The sequence below is a fragment of the Delphinapterus leucas genome, chromosome 18 (assembly GCF_059928025.1).
Source record: "Delphinapterus leucas isolate spDelLeu-1000000601 "Yukka" chromosome 18, BTC_Dleu_Yukka2, whole genome shotgun sequence".
In the NCBI taxonomy this organism is placed as follows: domain Eukaryota; kingdom Metazoa; phylum Chordata; class Mammalia; order Artiodactyla; family Monodontidae; genus Delphinapterus; species Delphinapterus leucas.
In genome coordinates, this window is record NC_143146.1 from 1,251,326 (window position 1) to 1,273,802 (window position 22,477).

At 52.8% G+C, this 22,477-nt stretch overlaps 1 protein-coding gene and 1 pseudogene across 1 annotated transcript; both read right to left on the reverse strand.

Annotated features, from left to right (window-relative positions):
* Positions 1-1,792: 1,792 nt before the first annotated feature.
* On the reverse strand, positions 1,793-20,576 carry F10 (coagulation factor X). Its single transcript, XM_022576696.3, has 8 exons — positions 20,492-20,576; positions 18,538-18,698; positions 10,039-10,063; positions 8,957-9,070; positions 7,492-7,623; positions 5,380-5,621; positions 3,258-3,375; positions 1,793-2,460 (listed from the first exon to the last, which is right to left on the reverse strand). Exons 1-8 carry the CDS (start codon positions 20,559-20,561, stop codon positions 1,880-1,882), a joined length of 1,443 nt encoding a protein of 480 aa, XP_022432404.1. The 5' UTR covers positions 20,562-20,576; the 3' UTR covers positions 1,793-1,879.
* LOC149746812 (lysine--tRNA ligase pseudogene) lies at positions 16,460-17,620 on the reverse strand (annotated as a pseudogene).
* Positions 20,577-22,477: the final 1,901 nt, after the last annotated feature.

Genomic DNA, 22,477 nt, shown 5'->3' on the forward strand with positions numbered 1-22,477 from the left:
TGGTGGCTGTAGTGAGGATCATTCTAGAATGGAAACATCACCCTCCAGCCCCAAGGGCCGGGGGCTGCACCTGCAGCGGGTGGAGGCCTCCAGGGACCCTGTGTCTGCAGGTCTCCGGCTCTCTAAGCCCGCCCCCTCCCCCTGCCACCCGGCCACCATACAGCCGCTCTGCCCTCCCCGCTCCAAACGCGGCTCTGTCCCAGGCGTGTCTTCACCCTGCCCCTCAGGGACCGCGGGTGCCGATGCGCAGTCCCTCACTCTCGGGAGGGACAGTCAGACCCTGACCACCACCGCCCCCCGTGGTTCCTCACGGTCGGCTTCCTGCTCACGTCTGTCCCCGGAGGAGACTTTCTAGGGGACATGCAGTGGAGCGGGACCGACTGTGCCCACAGGGCACAGGCCTGGTTCAGGTCCACCTGGAGACGAGCTTTGAGGCACATGGTCCCAGGGCCCGGAACCAGCATTGTGCGAACAAGACAACAGGCCTCCCTACCACGCTGCCCAAATTCCCTCTGGAACCTCACTGAGTCCAGCTCTGTTTCCCAAAGGGGAAGGTTCAGCGCCTCGGGCGGTGGGGACCCCTCTGCCCTCCACTCCCAGGTGCCCAGCTGCCCTTGCTCTCTGACCTGTGGGCTCGGCCCCGCTGGTGAGAGATGCCAGCCTGGTGGGAAGGAGGGCTCCCCCAGAGATCTCTCCAGACCCCAGGCAACCTGTGGGCTGACAGCCCATCCAGGTTTGCTCTGGACAGAGACCCCCGTCCCCAGCACGCAGGGCCTGGCCGTCCGAGGCCTTCTCTGCGGGACGGTTCCCTTTGAGGAGGTCAAGGCGGGACGCGCAGAAACAGACCCTCTGGCTTGACCGTTTCTGGGAAGCCCGTTCGCATTGATTTTTGCAAACGTGCAGATCTCCTGTTTACGCAACTGCCCAGCCAGTGACCTTGGGAGCTCTCGTACTGGAACTTTGAAAGTTTGCTTAGCCAAGTTACGCAAAATGCAAACGGTACCAGGAAACATGGCACGTCCCGTCTGAGGTGACTGCTTTTTCTAGAAGCATGTCTGCTTTTCCTGGCTGTTTGGCTTGAGGGCCTGGAGCTGGTGCGGCCGGGAGGGCTCGACCTGGGCTGTGACCACTGGAGGAGGGGCGGCCCTCCTGCAGCCCCCCAGCACACACCTCGCTAGCAGGGTAGCAGGGGGGTGGCAGGGGCTAGCCAGAGCTGGGTTCGTGCTCTGGGCTGTGGCCTAGAGGCAGACTCCAGAGCCCCAGCCTGGCGACAGTCACACCCAGGGGCGTGCCCGTGGCTCTGCAGCCCATGTGGTGGGGCCCCCGGGGACGCAGCCGTGAAGCCACGTAGAGAGTCGGTCTTTAGGTCAACATTAAAATGTCCCTGCCGACGAGCCCTGCTGGGCCCTGCCTTCCCAGGGAGCCTGCCTCTCCTGGGAGGTGACTGGGGGCCAGGAGGGCACGCGTGGGGAAGCCCCACCCGACCCTGGGGAGGGGGGCTGGCCTGGCGCCCCTGTGCTCCCAGAACCCTGCTGGTTTACACAGTACTGTTGTGAGCAGCCGGGGGGGCAGCTGGCGGCCTCCAGGACAGAGAAACGCGCTGTGAACAGAAAAGGCCCCTCAGTTTTAAGACTTGGTCTGGGAGCCCTGGCCCATCCTATGTGGGTAGCACTTCCCGAATCCTGAAACCTCCCAGCTGGCGACGGGAAGGCAGGGTCCCGGGTTCCAAATGGACCTTCATTTCCCACTTCGGTGGAGCAAAAACAGAAGCAGGATAAGGAATCAACCCAGCTCTAATCACGGCGGGGAGGGAGGCCGGCTCAGAGCCCCGGTGCTGAGAGGAGGGAGAGGCAGGGGCTGCGAGGGGCAGTGGGGGGCTTCACTGGGGGCGCGGCTCCCCCCCGTCCCCTGTCCCCAGCCCGGCTTTCATGGACTTGTCAATCCACTTGAGGAAGTTGGTGACCTTGGTGTAGACGCCGTACTTCCCCTTCCGCGCGCACCCTTCGCCCCAACTGACAATGCCAGTGATGAAGTAGGTGTCCCTGAAGCGGGTGACGTGGGGGCCGCCGCTGTCGCCCTGGCAGGCGTCCTCGGGCTGCGTGTCGTAGCCGGCGCAGAACATGTTGGAGGTGATAGTGAAGCTGCTGGACAGCTTGCAGGTGTTCCTGTCCACGTAGGGCACCTCCAGTATCCTGAGCGTGGACGACAGGCGGCCCCGCTCGTGCGTGCGCCCGAAGCCACTGACGACGCCCGTCTTCTGGGTCAGCAGCGTGGCCTCGGCCCAGTCCTTCTCCGGCAGGCAGGCGGGCGCCACGTTCCTGCGGAACTTGATGGGCGTCTTGAGCCGCAGCACCGCGATGTCGAAGTCGTAAGTCTCCTTGACGAACCGGCTGTGCTTCACGGTCACCTCCACCTCGTGTGCCATCTCGTTGCCCTCCTCCTTCTCCGTGTCCCGGTCGCCTGCGGACGGGGACGTGGCCGTCAGCTGGGGGCCGCGAGGCCCTGCACGTCACTGACGCTTTAAAGCAGTTCCACTTTTTTTCTGCTTAGAGATTGGCACGTGGTCACTAGGAAATGTGAAATACAGGCGACTAGAGCGAGGCCAGTGTGACAGCCTACGGCTTCCCCGCCGGGGGCAGCGGCCACCCTCCCCTGGTCTGCCCGCGGGTGGGGCTGGGCACCGGGTCCGGCCTGCCGGACCTGCCCCCAGCCACGGGGCCAAGTGGGCACTGAGCAGAACCCACATGTGCCATGCGTGCCAAATCTCAGAATGAAAAACTAACTCAAAATACCTCAAGAGGACTTTACAAGCCAATTACAGGTCAAACTGACACAACTTTGGCTATACTGGGTAATGAGGTGTGTTACCGAAATGAGTATCACCTGTGGACTTTAAAACTAGAAGACATAAGGTAACTAGGAAGCTAGACATTACAGCCGTGGCTCGGGCACGTGGCTCGCCCTGGACTGTCATGGAGCAGCTCTAGGGTGTGGTGAGAAGGGGGACGTTAGGAAATAGTCCCCCAGATGCAAATGTGGGGCAGTGGTGGCGGCTGCTCAGACGGCTGGGGGCTCTGGGGGACTTCCCGGAGGAGAGGGCACGGCGGACCCTGCGTGCAGGGGGCAGGGGCGCCCCTCGTCCCCCGGCCTCCCTCTCCCCCTCAGGACCTCAGTATTTGAACTAGCGTTTCCGGCCAGCCTGTCAGTCCTAGTGCCTCTGAAACCCGGGGGCCCCGCACGGTGTGAGCGGCACTCACCTACCCTCACCGTGAACCGCTTGGCCTGCAGGAGACAGTGGGCCGCGGTGAGGACACAGAACTCACTCAGGATGGTGCCCCCGCAGAAGCCCTCGTTCTCCTCATTGACGAGCAGAGCCTGCGACGGGAGGGCCAGAGGTGCCAGGTGGAGCCTGACTTTGAGACCGTTAGCCCAAGCCTCCTCCCCGTCTCCCCACCACAGCGGGCCTGCCCCCCGGGAGGACTCGTGGGGTCTTCGAGCTGGAACGAGGACCAGGCCAGCGCAGCCCCACGCCCACCCCCAGGGGCCGTGCTGCCTTGCGCCGCCCGTTCTTGGAGCGGGCCCACCGTGGACCCCACGGCCCTGCCGAGGGCCCAGCACTACAGCTGAGGGGCTTCTCCCCACCCAGATCCAGCCCCTACCCGTCTGTATTTCCCGGCCCCGGAAGGCCCCTCAGCAGCTCTATGTGCAGAAGAACTGCTGTCTGTTGTCTCTGGTGTGAATTAGGCCCCAAACCAGGCAGACGCCAGGCTCTGGACGAGACACTTGCTACGCTGGGCCTGGGGACGCTTCCACCGTCCGGACCCCCTCCCGCGGCTGTGGGTGCTACCATTCAAGGCCGGTTCCTGGGATCCACGTGGCTGCTCCTGACAGGACGTGGGGCGGGGAACACTCCACCGGGATGGGGTGCTGACTGGGCGAGTGAGAGCACAGACCCTTCCCCTATTTTCCTTCTCCCCAAAGAGCTGGGCTGGCAGATGCCGAGAGAGCGTTTTCTGCTTTCCCTTCTCTGGGGACTCGCCCTTCTCTAAGCAACAGCCATGGGTTGAGAGGGGGCAGGTTAATGAAACTCTCAACAATGTCAAGTTCTAAAAAAACTTTGGAGGACGTTCATGACTGGCATGAAGTCGTGATGTTTTGTTTTTGTTTTTGCATAATTTATCAGCTCATAACCCCACTTGTGGGACAAGTGAGGAGGGTCAGTCTTCCTAAGACTTGGGACACTGACTGTCCTTCCTGGAAACGGACATGAGGCAACTGGCCAAGTCTGGGGACCCTCCCGTGAGGCTCCTCCTGCCCGCTCCCCGGAGAGCCCCATGCGATCCCCTCTCAGAGCCCCGTGTCCGCCCCCGCCCTGTGGGGAGCCGCCCTCCTTTCCCAGTGGGAATTCACATGCTCCACAGGTACCACGTTCCTGGCCCTCTCACGCAGCAACTTGAATTGTGGGGATTTGGCGGGGGGCTCACCTCCCTTCCTAGGTCGTGATGCCACACGTGAGAGAAGAGGCCCTGGCGCTTTCAGACCCACACGCACAACACCCAGGCAGCCCTGACCCACGACACGCTCTCCGTGGATGGTGACTAGGTTTTGGCGTGTCCTTGCTCGGGCTCGTGATAATTCAGATAAGCGCACACCTGCCTTGTAGCCGGTGAGGGCCAGCTGACGTCATTCCTAAGGGTTGTCGGCAGCTCTGGGAATATTACTTGTAGGAGAAGGCATTTTGGCTTTGGACACTTAAAGTCCAAGTGAGGGTTCTGGGTAGAATAGAGGCCCCCAGTTAAATCTGACTCAAGTAAATAGCAAATCATTTTCAGTGTGTGTCCCGTGTGATATTTGGGACATACTCACATTAAAACTTATTTATTGTTTATCTGAAATTCAAATTTAAGTGGAAACCTGTGTTTTCATTTGCTAAGTCTGGCAACTTTAGTCCAAATCAACAACCAAAGAGTGAGTTTTCACCTTTGAAAACAGATGGGTATACTTTTTGCTAAGGTACCGTCTGCCTCATTAGGACTTGGGTGTTTGGGTAAAAAAAATCTACCAAATTAGAAATGAAACAGGGAGAGCAACTCTTTCCGCCTCCCGTCGAACCAAAGAGCAAGCAGAGGCCTCAGGGGAGCTGCCCTCCGCCCACGGCCCGGCCCGCCCCCCCCCGCTGCCGCCCGAGCTGGAGCCCCTTCAGCCCCTTCTCTGCCTGGGCGGGAGCGGGGGCCGGGCAGAGAGGGCAGAGGCCCGGCCTCTTCAACCTCGGCTCCTTCCGCCGCCGCCCACTCAAGTCTGCTGCGGGCCCGCGTGGGCCGGGCGCCCGGCGTGGCAGCCCCCACCCAGCTCACCGGCTGCTGAGCTGCGCGCGGTTACCTGCCAGGGGCACTCCCCGTCTTCGCAGTTCCTCCCGCCCACTATCCGGATCAGGTGGCTCTCGTCCTCCGTGGGGCTGGGCTCTGCCCCGTTGAGGCCCAGCAGGTGGAGGGAGCTCTCGGTGGGGCCCAGGTCTCCGCGGTCGTACTGCTCCGGCACGCCTGCTTCAGGGGCCTCCCCGCTGCCGTGGGCGGCCGACCGCCTGCCGCGTCCCCGGGTGTGCTTCCCGCAGGGGAAGGGCTCTGGAAGAAGGGCAGTCGGGCCTTAGCCTCGCGGAGGCCTCCCTGCAGGGCCCACGCAGGCCACTCCGAGGAGGAGCCCGAGAAGCGGGCCCTGGGGGAGTGGGGCGCCCTGTGTCCTGCTAGGGCTGGGCTGCGGGTGGGAGCCCTGACCTCTGGCCGGCCAGCGTGCAGACGCGCGTAAGGGGCTCTGCGTCTACTGGGACGCCTATGGAAGTCGGGTGGCTGTGACAGGACAGAGGACCGTGGGGCTGCGGGGGACACGACTGGTACGTGGAGACCAGGATGGCAGACAGGGGGCTGGGGCGCTCAACCCCTATAGTTCTCTTAGCCCCGCTGTGTGTTGGAAAACATTTCCTAATGAAACGCTGAAGAGAAAGAAGTGTTCTGGGCAGGACGAGCGGCATGCGGAGGTTTGTCAGGAACAGCTGAAGGATGACAGCAACCCTTACAAGCGCCAAGCAAGGGAGGGGCCAGGAAAGACCAAAAAGCGCCCTTTCGTATCCTTACCAACTAGGCAACCGAGGCAGAGCGGGGGCGAAGCAGAACAGAGGCAGGGGAGCTGGGGGCCGCACATCTGAGGCCGTCCCCCGTGTGTGTTCTGGTGGCGCTTGCCCCGCAGGGCCCACGGGTGCGCTGGGAGTGTGCTCGCTCGCTCGCTCGCAGAGGAGAGCTCTCCCCACGCCAGCCGCCTCTGCCTTAGCATTTGTGATCAGTGCGCCCTGAAGTTCTGCACCAGCTCGTCCATGACTTAGAACAGAACTTTCTGCACCAGGAAGTAGTTTACCTGATTTTATTTTCAAACATCAAACTTTATTTTAAATTGATCTGTAATTATTCCTGGAATTAAAAAAATTTTGCAAGCATGTTAAGCAACGACTTCAATTAAAATATTTTTGGGGGGCTTCCCTGGTGGCACAGTGGTTGAGAGTCCGCCTGCCGATGCAGGGGACATGGGTTCGTGCCCTGGTCCGGGAAGATCCCACATGCTACGGAGCAGCTGGGCCCGTGAGCCGTGGCCGCTGAGCCTGCGCGTCTGGAGCCTGTGCTCCGCAACGGGAGAGGCCACAGCAGTGAGAGGCTCGTGTACCGCAAAAAAAAAAAAAAAAAAAAAAAATCTCATTACCAATAGAAATGTAAATCTCACTGTCCTCTACCTGTTGAGAGATTTAATTTTACACAATTGCCACTGCCCTGGAATATGCCCACCTCTACAGTGGGCCCGGGACTCTGCATTCCTCACCACCCCAGATAATGCCAAGGCTGCGGGCCAGCTGGGGCCTGCTGGAGGAGGAGCTGGGGTCACCCCAAGAAGGAGCCCGAGTTGAGAGGGGCACGGCCGGCCCCCGCCCCACAGCAGAGGAGTCCCGGTCAGGCAGGACTCCCCATGGGGTGTGAGACGGGGCCTCTCCCACCACCAGGACCCCCAGGACCCAGGCCCTCACTCAGCCCTCCGTGAGCTTCTGGGCCAGATGCATGGCATCTGGCTTTTATCACGGAAAAAATCTTCTGTTAACATCAGGACCCACACAACCCAAAACGGTGCTGGAGGGCCCTGGGTTCCCCTTCTGCCCCTGCACCCCCTCCCCGGCTCCTCGGCCGGCCCACGGCTCTGGCCCTTGAAACTCCAGCCTCCCAAGCCCCTGCCCTTCCGAGAGGGACGGGGACACCATCGTGGCAGCTGCAAAGTGGCCACTTGGGATTCGCTGCGAGCCGGGCACTGGGCAAAGAGACCTCCACGCGTTACCCTCACGCTCCACGTGCCCCCAGGAGAGCTGACAGCACTGGCCCGTTTCTCAGGCGGTTCACAGAAACAGTGGGTCTGTCTCCAAACCACGAGCCCCACCGGGAGCCCAGCCTGCGCCCCTCCTACCTGTGGAGACGCAGGACTTGCCGTCGTCGCCCAGGTCGTACCCGCTGGCGCACGAGCACAGCACCGCGCTCCGCTCCTCCCTGCAGAACTGGTCGCAGCCCCCGTTGTCCAGGCTGCAGAGCTCACGCGTGGCTGCGGAAGAGCCGGGAAGCTGAGGGTGCGGCCCTCCCGGGACGTGCCGTCACCCGCCGGTGCCACGGTGCCCACCAGCCGGCGCCCCGGGCAGGCCCCTCCCCTGCTCACGTGGGGCCCCGGGGGCCAGGGAGCCCACACAAGCCCAGGGAAGGCCTGGAGGCTGGAGGGTCTCAAGTTCAGCCCTAAGAAGGGCGTGGCGGCGCTGGCCAGCGAGGTGGGAGCTCAGGCCAAGCCGAGAGTAGACCACGGCGTCCACTCTGAGGCCTCAGTCCCCCGTGGCATAAAGCACCTGGGGTCCATCCCCAGACGGGGGTCTGGCTCCCGTGCGGCGGGAAGGAGGGGTGGTAGCCACGTCCCGGACTCAGGCCAGCTCCCAGTTGGCCATCGGTCTCCAGCTGTGTGATTTGGGCACGTTATTTAAACCCCACGGCCTGTCGCGTCCCTTGTAAAGGGGTGGAGACCACCCAGCCCCCAGGAGCGCTGTCCAGGTCCCGCGAGGCACCGGGCACAGGGGCCCTCACCGCCAGACTGTGCCAACGTGCACCGGACATCAGGCCCCAGACTCACCAGTCATGCCGCCCTGGCAGCTGACTTTACATTTCGCCACTGAGTTTTGATGAAAGAATAGTTACGGGGCAAACATTAAAGACATTTTAGAAAACATTCCTGACAGCCCCAGCGTCAGCAAAACGGTATTTGGGGAAGCTGCTCTGGACGGTGGATGGAAGGGTGCACGACTGATACTCCCACTGGGGAAAACTCAGAAGTATCCAATCGAAGAGCATGCTCTGAAGATTAAAGATTAAGAAATTCAAAAAGAAGCTTGAATTTTTCTCCTCAGGGAGAAACTGGCCTAATTCTAACCTAATTTTTATTAAAAGTTAATCACTGTATCAGGAAAACTCAGTGGTTTTTCCACGCAGAATTAATTGTACCAAATGTTTATATAATAATGTTATAGAATTGGACAATCCTGATCATTCAGCACTGACATTCGCACGAATTTCCAGGATCCTGACAAGCAGGAGAAACATCCTCCTCTGAGGAAAGAAACGTCGGTTCTCGTTTCCAGGTGAAGGGGCCCCACCCTTCGGGACCGTTCGTTCCACAGCCGCTCCTCAGAGGGGCAGAGGAGTGCCTGGTATCCCGTCCTCCACGCTGGGGACTCTGACTCGTGTTCCGCTGCCTGCAGCGGCACAGCCTCACGGAGCACAGGCTGAAGCCCACGTGACCGAAGAGGGTTTCCCTGGGCCTCTAGCTTCTTCCCGCATTCCCACCTGGCCTCGGCAGGGGGCTCTGACCTGAAGGTCCACCAAGAAGAGGAACTCACGTAATTCACAGTTTTGGCCTTCAAATCCTTCTAAACAGGTGCATGTGTATTCCCCGAGGCCATCTTTACATATGCCCTGATTCAGGCAAGGACGGCTTTCACACTGGTCACCATCTGCGCAGAAAACATTTGGAAACCACAGCTTGCAGGCAATTCCCCTCATCGTGGAAACGATTTTGCTGGTTGATTCTGGCGCGGTTCTCAGCTAACTTGAATGAACCTGGGATTCTTCCTGTTTTCCTGTAAACAAGCTGTCCTGTCTGGACTTCGTTACCACTGCCCCCCCCCCGCCACCCCCCCCCCCCAAGCTTTGTGGCTACGTGCACATGATGCCTCTATCTAGCTGGATTGCTGACTGAGTTTTCCAATTTTTGCTGAGATCTCTGACCGTGTTTTTACAATCACTGACAACGTTTATCCATCACAGAGCGGAGCCCTGTGCTGGTGACCACATGGGGTCAGCTGGAAGGAGGGAGGATAAGTGATTGCTGGACACTTGTTTCTGGGCTGGGCATCGACAAGACGGTTCCTATTTCCAATGGTTTGGGTGTAAAAGGAGAAGGAAAAGTTCCTGTACAGCACTAACATGGGACTTCACATTTCTTGGGGCATTTGTACAATACAATTTAGAGACAGGTCCAGTTGTCATTCTGAGAAACCTGAATACTGTTACCAGAATGAAAACATTAGTTATGATAAATACCATTTCAGACGCTATAAGCATTAAATCAAGGTGGTTACCTTATGAGAGGACCCAGTGTTTCAGACTCGTATTTTTTGTTTCTACCTAATATACTTGGGTTTAAAAAAATTATCATGGAATTTGGTATCCTCAAATGGGAATGAACCGATTTAAATGTATATAAGTAACAAAACTAGAATTAGTATAAAGCTACTATAAAAAACTATTTTACGATCACTATTATGGAAACACTCAGAGGGGAAAAGTCTTAGATAAGTAAAACTTAAACAGGAGCAGAAAGGAAATTCAGGAAAATCTTCAAAGTTTGAATACAGTCTCTCCCGATTTAAATACCCTGATGAACCCCTCTCACTCAAGACTGAAACAGAAGACATCTCACCTTTGTATATATTCCAGAATTCATTCTAAAAGGGAAAAAAAATTTTAAATGCATTATGAAAAAGAGACATTTTACACCAATAACAGCGACAATCTAGTAACTCAAGCGAATAGGCTATTTCCCAAGCAGAGGTCATTTTCTGGAACAAAATGCCCTAGAACTATTCAACCTGAAAGGGAAATGTTTTCAGATCTCCTGCATTTGTAAAGCTGTGGCTTCATTCATCTTTTTTTTTTTTTAATACAATACATGTTTGTGTAATAAATGATCATATCCCAATACAGCCTAGCGTCCATTTTCTTGCCTGCTCACACAGTTGAACATGGCATCTGGGAAACATTTTGTAATATTAAATGTACTTTTCTAACTTTCATCCTAGCAAAATCACTAACGGTATGATCACAATCAAGATTTTCACATTATTTGCTTCAACTGTTAAGTAATTCGAAATTAGATTACTTTTCTTGAACCACAAAAGTTTCTATATAGCTTTTGTTTGTTTGTTTTTCACTAATCTCAGTTTGGAGAAACTGTGCTGAGACAACAGCAACTGAAGTAAAATCTCTAAAGTAATTGCTTAGATTCAGAAGCAAACCGTACACTTTATGTATCACATGCAAACACTGTAATAAATTCATAATGACAAATAATTGTAATTCTAAGACAAAGTATTCTAATTTCATCATATACAACATTATCATATAATTTTTTACTATCTCTTAAATCAATACCTATATCCAGGCTTTTATATGAAGAATCAGTGTTATACTTCACACATATTACATCAGACCTACATGTATATCAATTTAAGATTAATATGAATCATTTAATATTACAAAATGTTTCCCAGGTGACATGCTCGATCATCTTAATTGCACTTTATTAAATATTGAAAATTTATTTTCAAATTAATTACCAAGAAATGGATTGTACCAAAAATGGTTTGCTCTATTTGCTACCCCCAAGCCAATCAATAAAGTGGTTTTACATTAAGATACCTGGGTCAAAGATTCAAAACAGGATCAGATGGTTGGAGAATAATCATTATGTTACTTGAAAAAAAAGATAATTGGTAATTAGTTTAAAATAGGGCATCAAGAGCCTATGTAACACTGAAAAGAAATGTTCATAGTCTTAAAACAATTTTTCTCTATCTATAGTAGGTTAATTAGTGTCTCCCCTACTCCCCGGCCCCAACTTAGGTGCAACCTCAGAATTTGACTTTAATGGAAAGAGGGTCTTTGCAGATGTAAATAAGTTATGGATCGAGAACAGCTCGTACTGGATTAGGGTGGACCCCCAATCAATGAGAGTGTCCTTACAAGAGACATAAAATATCACACAGGCCACACAGAGAGAAGGCTGTGTGAAGGTGCAGGCAGAGAGTGGAGTGATGTATCTACCGGCCAAGGAACAGCAAGGGCTGCTGGTCGCCCCCAGAAGCTGGGCGAGAGGATGGAACAGATCCTCCCTCAGACCTTCCAGAAGGAACCAAGCCTGGTGACACTTTGGTTTCGACTTGTGGTCTCCAGAACTGTGAGGGAGTAAATTTCTGTTGTTTTAAGACATCCAGTTTGGGGTGCTTTGTTACAGAAGGCCTAAGAAATGACTACACTGTCTTTTAAATTTTTTATTTAAAAATTTATCACACAGTAAAACTGACTTTGGTGTACAATTCTATAAAAGCCAACACATGTATAGATTTGTATAATCACCGCCACAACCGAGACGCAGAACAGCTCCATCTCCCCCAACCTTGCCAGCCACTGGCCACCCCCGCTCCGAATGCCCAGCACGAGTCTGCTCTGCGTCACTACAGTCATGACGTCTTGAGGATGTCCTGTAAATGGACTCATACGTGATGTAACCTTGTGAACCTAGCTTCCTTCATTCAGCATAGTGCCTCTGAACCTGAAATGCATTCGGGTTACTGTGCATGTCGATCGTTTGTGCTCGTTCACGGATGAGCAGTGCCCCACTGTGTGGCGAACCACGCTTTGTTTATCCATTCACCCAACAAAGGACATTTGTACTGTTTCTAGTTTTCGGCAATTATGAATAGAGTTGCTATAAACATTTATGTACAGGTTTTGTTGAAAAAGTTTTCAATTCTATACAGTAAATACCCAAGAATGGGATTGCTGAGTCACATGGTAACTTTTAAGAAACTGTCAAACTGGTTTTCAGACTGGCTGTACCATTTTGCGTGCCCACAGCAATGTATGAGCTGTGGTCGCTCCACATCTTCACCAGCACTTGGTTTTTATTCTAGGTGTCTAGTGGCATCTCGTTGTGGGTTTTTTTTTTTTTTGGGGGGGGGGCGCACCTTGCGGCATGTGGGACCTCAGTTCCCTGGCCAGGGATCGCACTCATGCCCCCTGCAGTGGAAGCATGGAGTCTTAACTACTGGACCACCAGGAAGTCCTTCATCATGGTTTTAATCTGCATTTCTATAATGGCTAATAATATTGAATATCTTCTCGTATGCTTATTTGCCATCCATGTATCCTCTTTGCTGAAGTGTCTGTTGAAATCTTTAACTCACTGTATTTAATTGGGTTGTTTATTTTCTTCTGTTGACTTGTGAGGGTTCTTTATATATTCTGACCACAAAACTTTTGGCAGATATGTGATTTGCAAATATTTTCTTAGTCAATAGCTTGTATTTTCATTCTCTTAATGTTTTTCACAGAGCAAAAGTTTTAAATTTAGAATAAGTCTAATTTATCTACATACTTTTTATGGATTATACTTTTGGTGTCACGTCTAAGAATTTTTGCCTAACTTAACTTTCTGTCATGAAAATTTTCTCCTAAAAGTTTCCTGTTTTATCTTTAGAGCTATATGGTCCATTTTGAGATAATATTTGTATAGTTGTGAGGTTTAGGTCAAAGCTGACCTTTTTTTGCATACAGATGTAGAATTATTCCAATACCATTTATTGAAAAAGAGAATTCTTTTTCTATTGAAATGCTTATGCACCCTTGTCAAAATCAATTGGCCAAGGACTTCCCCAGTGGTCCAGTGGGTAAGACTCTGTGCTCCCAATGCAGGGGGCTCAGGTTCGATCCCTGGTAGAGGAACTAGATCCCGCATGCATGCCACAACTAAAGATCCCGCATGCATACCGCAACTAAAGATCCCGCGTGCGGCAACGAAGATCCCGCGTGCTGCAATAAGACCCGGCACAGCCTAAATAAATATTAAAAAAAAATCAACTGGCCATATTTGCATGGGTCTATTTATGGACTTTCTATTCTGTTCTTTTGATCTGTGTGTTTATCCCTTTACCAATACCACACATCAATATCGCTACGATTTTATTTATTTATTTATTTATTTATTTTTGGCTGCTTTGGGTCTTCATTGCTGTGCGCGGGCTTTCTCTAGTTGTGGGGAGCAGGGGCTACTCTTCGTTGCAGTGCATGGGCTTCTCACTGCAGTGGTTTCTCTTGTTGCGGAGCATGGGCTCTAGGCACACAGGCTAGTTGCAGCACTCGGGCTCAGTAGTTGTGGCTCATGGGCTTAGTTGCTCCGCGGCATGTGGGATCTTCTGGGACCAGGGATTGAACCTGTGTCCCCTGCACTGGCAGGCCGATTCTTAACCACTGCGCCACCAAGCAAGTCCCTTATCTCTATGATTAATGTAGATTTACAGTAAGTCTTTAAATCAGGTAGTGTGATTCCTCCAATTTTATCTTCTTTCTCAAAATTGTTTTAGCTATTCTAATTCCTTTGTTTTTCCATATTACAAATATTGAATCAACTTGTCTTTATCTGATGGAAGTTTGGCACTGCATTAAATCTATATATCAAATTGGGAAGAGTCAATATTTTAATATGTTATGACTTTCAAACCATGAACATTCTATGTCTATTTATTTAGGTCCTCTTCCTTTCGTTAGCGTTTTGCAGATTTCAGCATACAGGTCGTGTTTTATTAGATTTACACATAGATATTTTTCTTTGGAGCAACAGTAAGTGGCATTAATTTTTTTGTTTGTTTCTAACTGCACATTACTACTACACAGAAATACAATTAATATTTGTGTGCTGACCTTGTATTCTGTGACCTCGCTAGACACATACATTTTAGGAGTATTTTTTCCAGATTCCATGGGATTTTCTATGTAGATAATCATGTTACTTGCAAATAGGGAGTTTTATGTCTTTATCTTGGTTTATTGTTATACCTTCCTTATGGCTAGGGTTTCCAGTACAATGTTGAATTGGGAGTATTAGAAATGGACATCCTTGCCTTTTTCCCAGTATTAGAGGGAAAGCATTCAGTTTTCACCATGATATCAGTTGTAGGTTCCTTGTTAATAATCCTTATCATGTTGAAGAAGTTCCCTTTTAATTGTAGTTTGCTGAAAGGTTTCTTTTTAAATAACTGTTTTATTTACTTATTTAAAAATATTTATTTTTAAATATTTATTTATTTTTGGCTGCACTGGGTCTTCGTTGCGGCATGTGGGATCTTTTAGTTGCGGCATGCGTGCAGGATCTCATAACCCTACCAGGGATCAAATCCCTGCCCCCTGCATTGGGAGCACAGAGTCTTACTCACTGGACCACCAGGGAAATCACTGAAAGGTTTTTTATCATGAATGGATGTTGAATCTTGTCAGGTGCTTTTTCTCTATCAGTTGATATGATTATGTGGATTTTTCTTCTTTAAACTGGTGGATTACACTATTGATTTTCAAATACTGAGCCAGCCTTGTGTGCCCCAGATAAACCCACTTGGTCATTGTGTATTCTTCTTTTTTAACATATATTGCTTTATTCAATTTGCTAATAATTTGTTGAGAATTTTTATAAGAGGTTCATGAGAAATGTCGTTATATAGCTTTCTTTCTACCTTCCTCCCTCCCTTCTTCCCTCTTTTTCTCTTTCTTCTGTTTTTGTGGGTTTTGGCATCAGGGCAATGCTGATAGAAAACAAACTTACAAGTGTTCCCTTTTCGTTTCTAGAAGAGATTACACAGAATTGGTGTTATTTCTTCTTTAAATGTTTGGTAAAACTCACCAGTGACACAGTCTGGACCTGGACATTTCCTTTACAGAAGGTTTTTAACTAAGAAGTTGAATTTGCAGATATCTCTGTTGTACTATGTGTTTTGGTAATTCATGGTTTTGAGGAATTGGTCCATTTCATCCAAACTGAAATTCCATCCAAATTTGTGCATGGAGTTGTTCATTGTATTCTCTTATTATCCTTTTAACATATGCAGGGTCTGTAGTAATATCTCTTCTTTCATTCCTGATACAATTCATGTGCTTTTTTTTGCCAATCTTGTTAAATTTTATCAGTTTTACTGATTTTCTCTATTATTTCAAATTATTTCTTCAATTTTATTGATTTGTCCTCTTTTGAATTTATTTTGCCTTTTTTTTGTCTGTGTGTCTTAAGGTGGAAGCTTAGATTATCAATTTGAGAACTTCTTTTCCTATAAAAACATTTCATGCTATAAATTTCCCAATAAGCACTGTTTAGCTGCATCTCACAGATTTTGTATGTTATATATTCATTTTTGTTCAGCTGAGAGTATTTTCTTTTCTTTTTTCAAAAAAATTATTTATATATATTTTTATTTTTGGCTGTGTTGGGTCTTACTTGCGGCACACGGGATCCTTGTCACAGCATGCGGGATCTTTCGTTGCGGTGCGCGGGCTTCTCTCTAGTTGTGTCGTGTGGGTTTTCTCTCTCTAGTTGTGGCGCACGGGCTCCAGAGCATGTGGGCTCTGTAGTTTACAGCATGTGGGCTCTCTAGTTGAGGCGCGTGGGCTCAGTAGTTGTGGCGCGTGGGCTTAGCTGGCCCATAGCATGTGGGACCTTAGTTCCCCAACCAGGGATCGAACCCACGTCCCCTGCACTGGAAGGTGGATTCTTTACCACTACACCACCAGGGAAGTCCAGAAGTATTTTCTAGCTTCCCTTGAGACTTCTTCTTTGACACGTGGATTATTTAGAGAATTCCCTGGCGGTCTGGTGGTTAGGACTCTGAACTTTCACTGCTGAGTGCGTGGGTTCAAACCCTGTTTGGGGAACTAAGATCCCACAAGCTGTGCAGCATGGCCAAAACAAACAAACAAACAAACAACTTAGCTCTTTAAAATTATAAGTATGGTAGTTCTAAGGAAGTAAGGAAGAGTGTTTGGGAAATGATGCTTAGGAAAAAGGCAGAACATGAACTTGGCACTACAATTATTTTTATAGTTTAAAAAAACTGTTAAGTGTACGTGAATTAAAGGAACATTTTAAAAATAAAAACAGTTCCTGAAATTATGAATAACTTTTTAAAAGAGATAAATCATTCACTTGGTAACAAGGAGTAAAAATGAATTCTTAATTCCTCTTCTCTCTTCTGGTGGCTGAAATGAACTACGGTAGTCAAATGGATAGCAACACAAGAATTCCCTTGCAGACCTTGACCTTTTGCAGGAATGCAAAGATGTCTGAGTCATACAACTTACCAATTATTATTTTCTAGACAGAAGTGCCAACTATTGTGCTTTTCAGTGTATCAGTGGTTGCCACATTCTCCTTACCTTCAGGTCTCATGGCAGGAAACAGAAGTACTTCCTTGATGTTACCGTAGACTGTGAGAAACACGGTGATGCAGCCAATGTCCATGCCACAGCCAGATGGGGGGGCAGCCTGGATTCCAGGCGGTATAGAAGTTTTCATCTATGAACATCATCCTCGTTGGTGGCTCTGGCCTGTTGTTTAAAAGCCTCTGGCTGCTGTATGGGACTATGTAACCCAGTGTAAGCACCGCACACTTCCCTCCTCATGACAAGCAGCTCAATCTGCTCAGTGAGACCCAGAGCAGTCTGTCTGGCCGTTATCTGTGGGCGATCACCGATGAGTGGGTCACTGCTGCAAGCCACTTTCAGGGACTCTGACAAGTTTAGCAAGGAGTCTGCCCGTGGTCTAAGGTTGAGGACATTCAGCAGTTTTTGCGACACAGATGTGATCAATAATTTTTTCAGTCTCTTCCGTTCTGAAGAGGTTAGTTTCCGGCAGCTTCACTCCCAGGTTTTTCTTGAGCCCTTCTACTGTGCTCATTCTCCAGAAGGGTGGGGTGGAGTCCATCTCATGGGTTTGGCCTGCTGGGCTGACTGGGTGGTGGGTGGTCTTGTAACTGCCCATAACATGTTCAGCATCCCTGATATGATATCCATGATTTCACGAGATCATAATCGGCCAGGTAAAACTCACGAGTGGTGAGTTCGAGTCAAACCGTCTGGAACTGGCATCCAACATCACAAACGCAGTCAATGCCACCAACTACCAGCATTTTACAGTTGGAGTTCTGGAGCAGTTCTTACACGTAGTTCATGTCCAACTTGCTGTGCCAGGTGATGGAAAGCTTGGTCACAGCTCCCCGTGAAGCGGCATTCAGCATGGGAAGTTCATCTAGGAACCCCAACTCTTCCAAGAAACTTATTCTACACATGATCATCTTGGCGTGCGGGACACACTTCTTCCTCACAAAGTCACTCTGGCTGGAGTCAGAATCTCCGATGATACCGCCTTTCCTCGCCTTTCGGCCAAAGGGGGATGAGGTGCCCATGGAAGCAAGAAGACAGTAATGCGAGTCTGTGGAGCTGAGGGACTCTCGGCTCTGCTCCTCGTTCTTCCCAGGATTCTCTGGACTCCACAAGGCAGTCTGCTATAGACTTGAGTAAATTCTTCTTCCGACTGAACATTTCTCCACTCAGCCATGGCTTGTAAGTGGACCTGTCCTCCAAGGGCACAGCTCTTCTGCCACCTTTAAGGTGAGCCAGGCCGGTGGCGTCCAGGCTGCCGCGAGCAGGTGGGAGTCTACATGAGCCTGTGTGGCACGGGTCCCCCAGCGCCCAGACTCCGCTGGACACTCCACTGCGGGCCCGTGGTGTGGACGGGCCCGCTGTCCGAGGTGTGGACAGGTCCGCCATCTGCGGCCAGGCTGTCTCTCGTGGGCTCCTGCTTGGCCTCCTTCTCCGCCACTTTCTCCTCAGCCTTCAGGCGTCTTCAGCTCGCGGTTGCTCAGTTTTGGCTCGCGGCCGTCCACCTCCACCTCGGCCCCTGCACCGCAGCCAAGCCGCGCCACGGCCTGACGCAAAGTGCCACACGACAGCACGACGGGAGGTGGCTAACGGACCTCAGAAACTTCCGGGGCAGCATCGGAGGCCCCACCTCTTCCGGGGAGGGGCGGGTGCTTTCGCGCCGCCGCCGCCGCCGCCGCCGCCGCGCAGGCACGGAACGGGGCCTCGACGCCGCGTTCGTCCTGCGCCTGCGCACCGACCCACCCTGCGGTCTCAGGACCAGAGCCCTTTGGCGAGTATGGCGGCGGCTGAGTGGGCGAAGCGCCGGGGCCTGGGGTCCTTGTGCACTGCCGAGGCCGACAGCGCGTTCTTAGATAAACATTTTGCGTTTTAAGGTGGACCTGACAGCGCTTCAGAAGCCCCCGCAGCCCTGTAAGTGCGTCCTGGCCGCGCCGCCCCTTACCGTCTTCTCCGTGTCCTCGAAGACCTCGCGGGCCTCCTCATACGAGCAGGCCTCCTCTAGGCACTCCCTTTCCAGGTTTCCCTTCTTCACCTCCTCCAAAAACGAGTTGGCCCTGCGGACTCTCTGCAGGACGCTGTGGGCCTGGTCCCGGGGCAGGAACACTGTGGTGGGGAACGCGGCTGTCACGTGCTCGCCCACATGCGGTCCCGTCCTCGGGCCACCCCCGCCCCCGCGAGTGACGGGTCAGACGCCTGCCCCGTCCTGCACGCGCACACCCGGCCCCGCGCTGAGACCCGAGCCCTCCTTCTGGAGCTCGCCCTTCGGTCCCTCTTGCCTCCCCTGGCCTTCCACTCCGTTCTGTGGCTCAGCTGTTCCCCTCCGCGCCCCCTCCCCACCCTTCAAGGTCTCAGCTCTGCGTTAGGTGGGGAGGTGACATGGTTTTGCACGATCTACAATTAGAAGTATGATTTGTTTCAAGTCCCAGGACACACGTACACAAGAGTAAAACAAAGTTTCAAGAAATAGTGCTTACTATTATTTTCTACAAAACAGTACTCGTGACAAAATTTTCTACTTCTGTCCTGTTTCATTAAAAAAAAAAAAAAAAGCCCACTAAATTGACCTGCCAGTTAAAGTGTGCTGGCTCAGAGATCTCCCCCATCAGGGATCTCTCCCCTCTCCCCTCAGTAGTCCCTTCCGAGCTGCCTGGGTCTCCCCGGTCTCACCCACTCCTCTTCCCCTTTTCACTGTGCTGTGGGAGGCCCTCAGGTCCTTTTCTTGGCGCTCTGCCCTGCTCTCTGCCTCTTTTCTGCTGGGGAATTGAGAGTCTCACCATAAGGAAGATGACTCTCCAAGTTGGTATTTCTAGTCCCAACTTCCATCGTGAGCTCTGTGTTTTCAGCTCTCTCACAGCGATGGATGTCTGCCCTCACATCAGAACTCCAGACTCCCCATGTCTGAAACTAAAAAACAGGACTGCAGAATCGAACTGTCTTGAGTGGCAAATGCATCTTGGTCGCCTACTACTGAATATTGGCAAGTGGGAATTAGATACGTACTTCTTAGAGTTGTTTTAAAGAGTGTATAGAACTCCGAGCGTTCACTCGATCCTACCTCAAGTTACTTTCCCTTCCAAATTCCCCATTTCTTTTAGTGGCACCTATGTTTTCCCAGCAAGGCCAGGCCCACGTTTGTTCTGTGTGGGCCCATCCTCCATTATTCCAAACACCTGCTCCTCCAGGGAGCGCTTGCTTTGAAATACAAGCCACACACCCATTCCTCCCCTCCCTCCTTCCCCTACTTGGTCCCCGCCCCCCCCCATTTGGTTTGTTTCTCTTTCTCACTTTTCATCCTTTCCTTCTCCTTCTGCCTGGGCCCCTGAACTTCCACGTCACCCAGAGTGCAAACATGCAGACAGGCCTCCGGGGCTGCCTCCACTCTGCTCTGTCCTTTCTGGCTTCGTCTCTTGGACAGGTCTGGAGTCCCAGAAAGCCTAGAGCCCCCTGGCGGAGCCAGCCTGAGGGTGGTGGCACTGGCCGTCATCCTCTTCCCTGCCATGGAAGCTCCTCTCTGCCTGTGACCCCCTAGCCTCTGTGCTCGCAGTTTGCTCTGGCAGAGGAAGGAGGCTTCTCTCTGTCTCTGCCACTGCCCCCCTCCCCCTTCCTCCATCTCCCTCCCTCTCTGTCTCTGTCTCTCTCCCTCCTTCTCTGCCCATGTTTCTGTCTGTCTTTGTGATCTGTGATCTGCTGTCTGACTCTCCACCCACAGGGAGGCACACCTGGCCCTAAGATACGCTTGGCTGAAACCACCAAGCCAGGCTCTCGTGCCAGCCTCCCACAGGGGATGGGCACCCACTCTCCACACTGTGGAAGTTCAGGGGCATCGCCCTGACCCCTCACCCTCTCTCCTCCTCCCCAGGGCCACCCCTGCAGTCTGCAGGGTGAGGGGCACTTACCACTTGCCCCCGGCAGCAGGAGGCCAGCCAGGGAGGCGCCGAGAAGGAAGAAGCACAGCCAGCTCGCCATGGTGTGGCCGAGGACAGCACTCCGTCCCCGCCGTGACAGGCCTCCGGAGCAAGGTTCACTCACCCTGGCCGGAGGGTGGCTGGGTGTCCTTCTGTTTATCACAGCCTCCTGATTGGAGCCTGGGCCTGCCCGGTGGCAGGGGAGGCGGGGGGAGGTTAGGGGCAGGCGACCGCACTGAGGGCATGGTCACCCTGGCCTGTGTAGCGTGGGGAGGTCCTGGCCCGACCTCGTCCTTGTCAGGAACCGTGTCCGGGGGGCCTGCTGTGGGCACAGGAGCTCTTTGTTCTGAGAGAGAAAAAAACGTCATTGTATAGTTTTCAGACGTTTATGTCTAGCTCTGTTTTTGTTCTCACAACCACGATAAAAGCCAAGTATCATTTGCCCATCTTTTCTCTAGGACAGGTTTAGAGAGAGGTGGAGCGTTAGTCCATGGCTGTGTGTGGTGGACGCGGGGTTAGGACCCGGGGCTTTCTGCCCACGCTGGGTGGGAGGTGTGTGCACCACACGGGCCCCTGGGCCGATCTGCCAGCCAGGAACCTCCCCTCCCTGGAGTGGCAGGTGTGGGACATGGCCTGAGCTTCTCAGCTGACCGGGGCTCTGCAGCAGAGTCAGGCTCTGGAGGAAGAGGCCTGGGAACTGCTGGTGGGGTGAGTGCTTGTGCTGGGAGATGAGGGGGTTGTGCTGTGTTCCACGCGCCGAGCACACCTGATGCTTCCCACATATGACACCCTGGTCGCTTGGCTTGTTCGCTGCTCTGTCCAGCACGGAGAGGGGTGTCTGGCACACAGTAGGTGCTCAGTAAACACCAGTGGACTGAACGAATCGGTGATGTCCCAGAACGCTCCTGCTGGGCGCCCAGGCCAGGCTGGTCTTTCGCAGGGTGGTCAGTGTGATGTGCAGAGCCTGGTCCCTGGGCCTGGCTCACCTGGTCTCTGTGCTGCCCTGTCTCTGCACTGCTGGGCGTGTGGGGCGAGACTGGATTCCCCGCGCCTGGTGAGGGGAGATGGTCCGTGCGGGTGATGCACTGCGGCGTGGCCTGGCACTGCGCCCACCGCAGCAGTGAGGCCGGGGAAAGCAGGGCAGAGCCAGCATTCCCCCCATGACCTGCTGAACCCCTGTGGGTCTGAGTGGGCTCCTGGCTTGGCCCCTTGAACCCCACATCCCCTTTTCTTCCCAGGAAGAGGAGTCCGGCCAGTTTTCATTTCCAGGAAGAAACAAGAGGCCCACTGGGCTCAGGGCCTCTGGAGACCTCGGGCATTTTGGTTGCAGAATTCCTCGAGTGTCTGCAGCCTGAGCTGTGAGCTGGGGGCACCTGGACATTTGCATGTCGGCTTTCCTGGCCTTGGCCAGGTGGCCTGTCCTCCCAGTGCCTCATTTTACCTGCACCAGTTTCATCCTCATGACAAGCATGGCAGCGGGCCTCATCATGTAGACGAAACGAGGGGCGGAGAGGGTTGGTGGTGCCTTTGAGGGGGCCAGAGCCAGAGCCACCCCAGGAGGTCTGGCCCAAGGTCGGAGCTCTCGACGTGTGCCCGGCGGGAAGCCCAGAAACCACCACCTGATGGGGTAGCAAAGTGTTTCTGTAAAGGCTCAGATGGTGAGCACGTGGCCAGGCTTGCGGAGCCCTGGTTACTCGACAGGCTGGACTGTCCACCAGAGCACGTCTGGCACTTCAAGCACGGCGCCCCAGGCCGGGACGGGCGAGTCCTGAGGAGGTGGGCGCCCGTGGGGTGGCCTTGCCCACCTGGCTGGGTTCAGGTGGGGTCAGGCGCTCCCCTCCCTGGTCCCTGGTTCCTCATTCTTCCCAACATGAGGCCTGTGTGCCCATCACCTGAGGGACTCAATAAGAAGGTAGGTCAAGGGGCCTCACCCCTATCCCACTGAGCTGGGCAGGACCTGGGAACCTGCATTTTTGG

What these genes read in the sequence shown, in the direction of transcription:
- F10 (XM_022576696.3), bottom strand. Translation starts at nt 20,561, where the DNA reads ATGGCGAGCTGGCTGTGCTTCTTCCTTCTCGGCGCCTCCCTGGCTGGC. An exon ending in CCTGCTGCCGGGGGCAAGTG is followed by an intron (nt 18,699 to 20,491) that starts GTAAGTGCCCCT and finishes TCCCCACCACAG; the next exon opens with TGTTCCTGCCCCGGGACCAG. An exon ending in GCGGTTCACGGTGAGGGTAG is followed by an intron (nt 2,461 to 3,257) that starts GTGAGTGCCGCT and finishes CCCCGTCCGCAG; the next exon opens with GCGACCGGGACACGGAGAAG.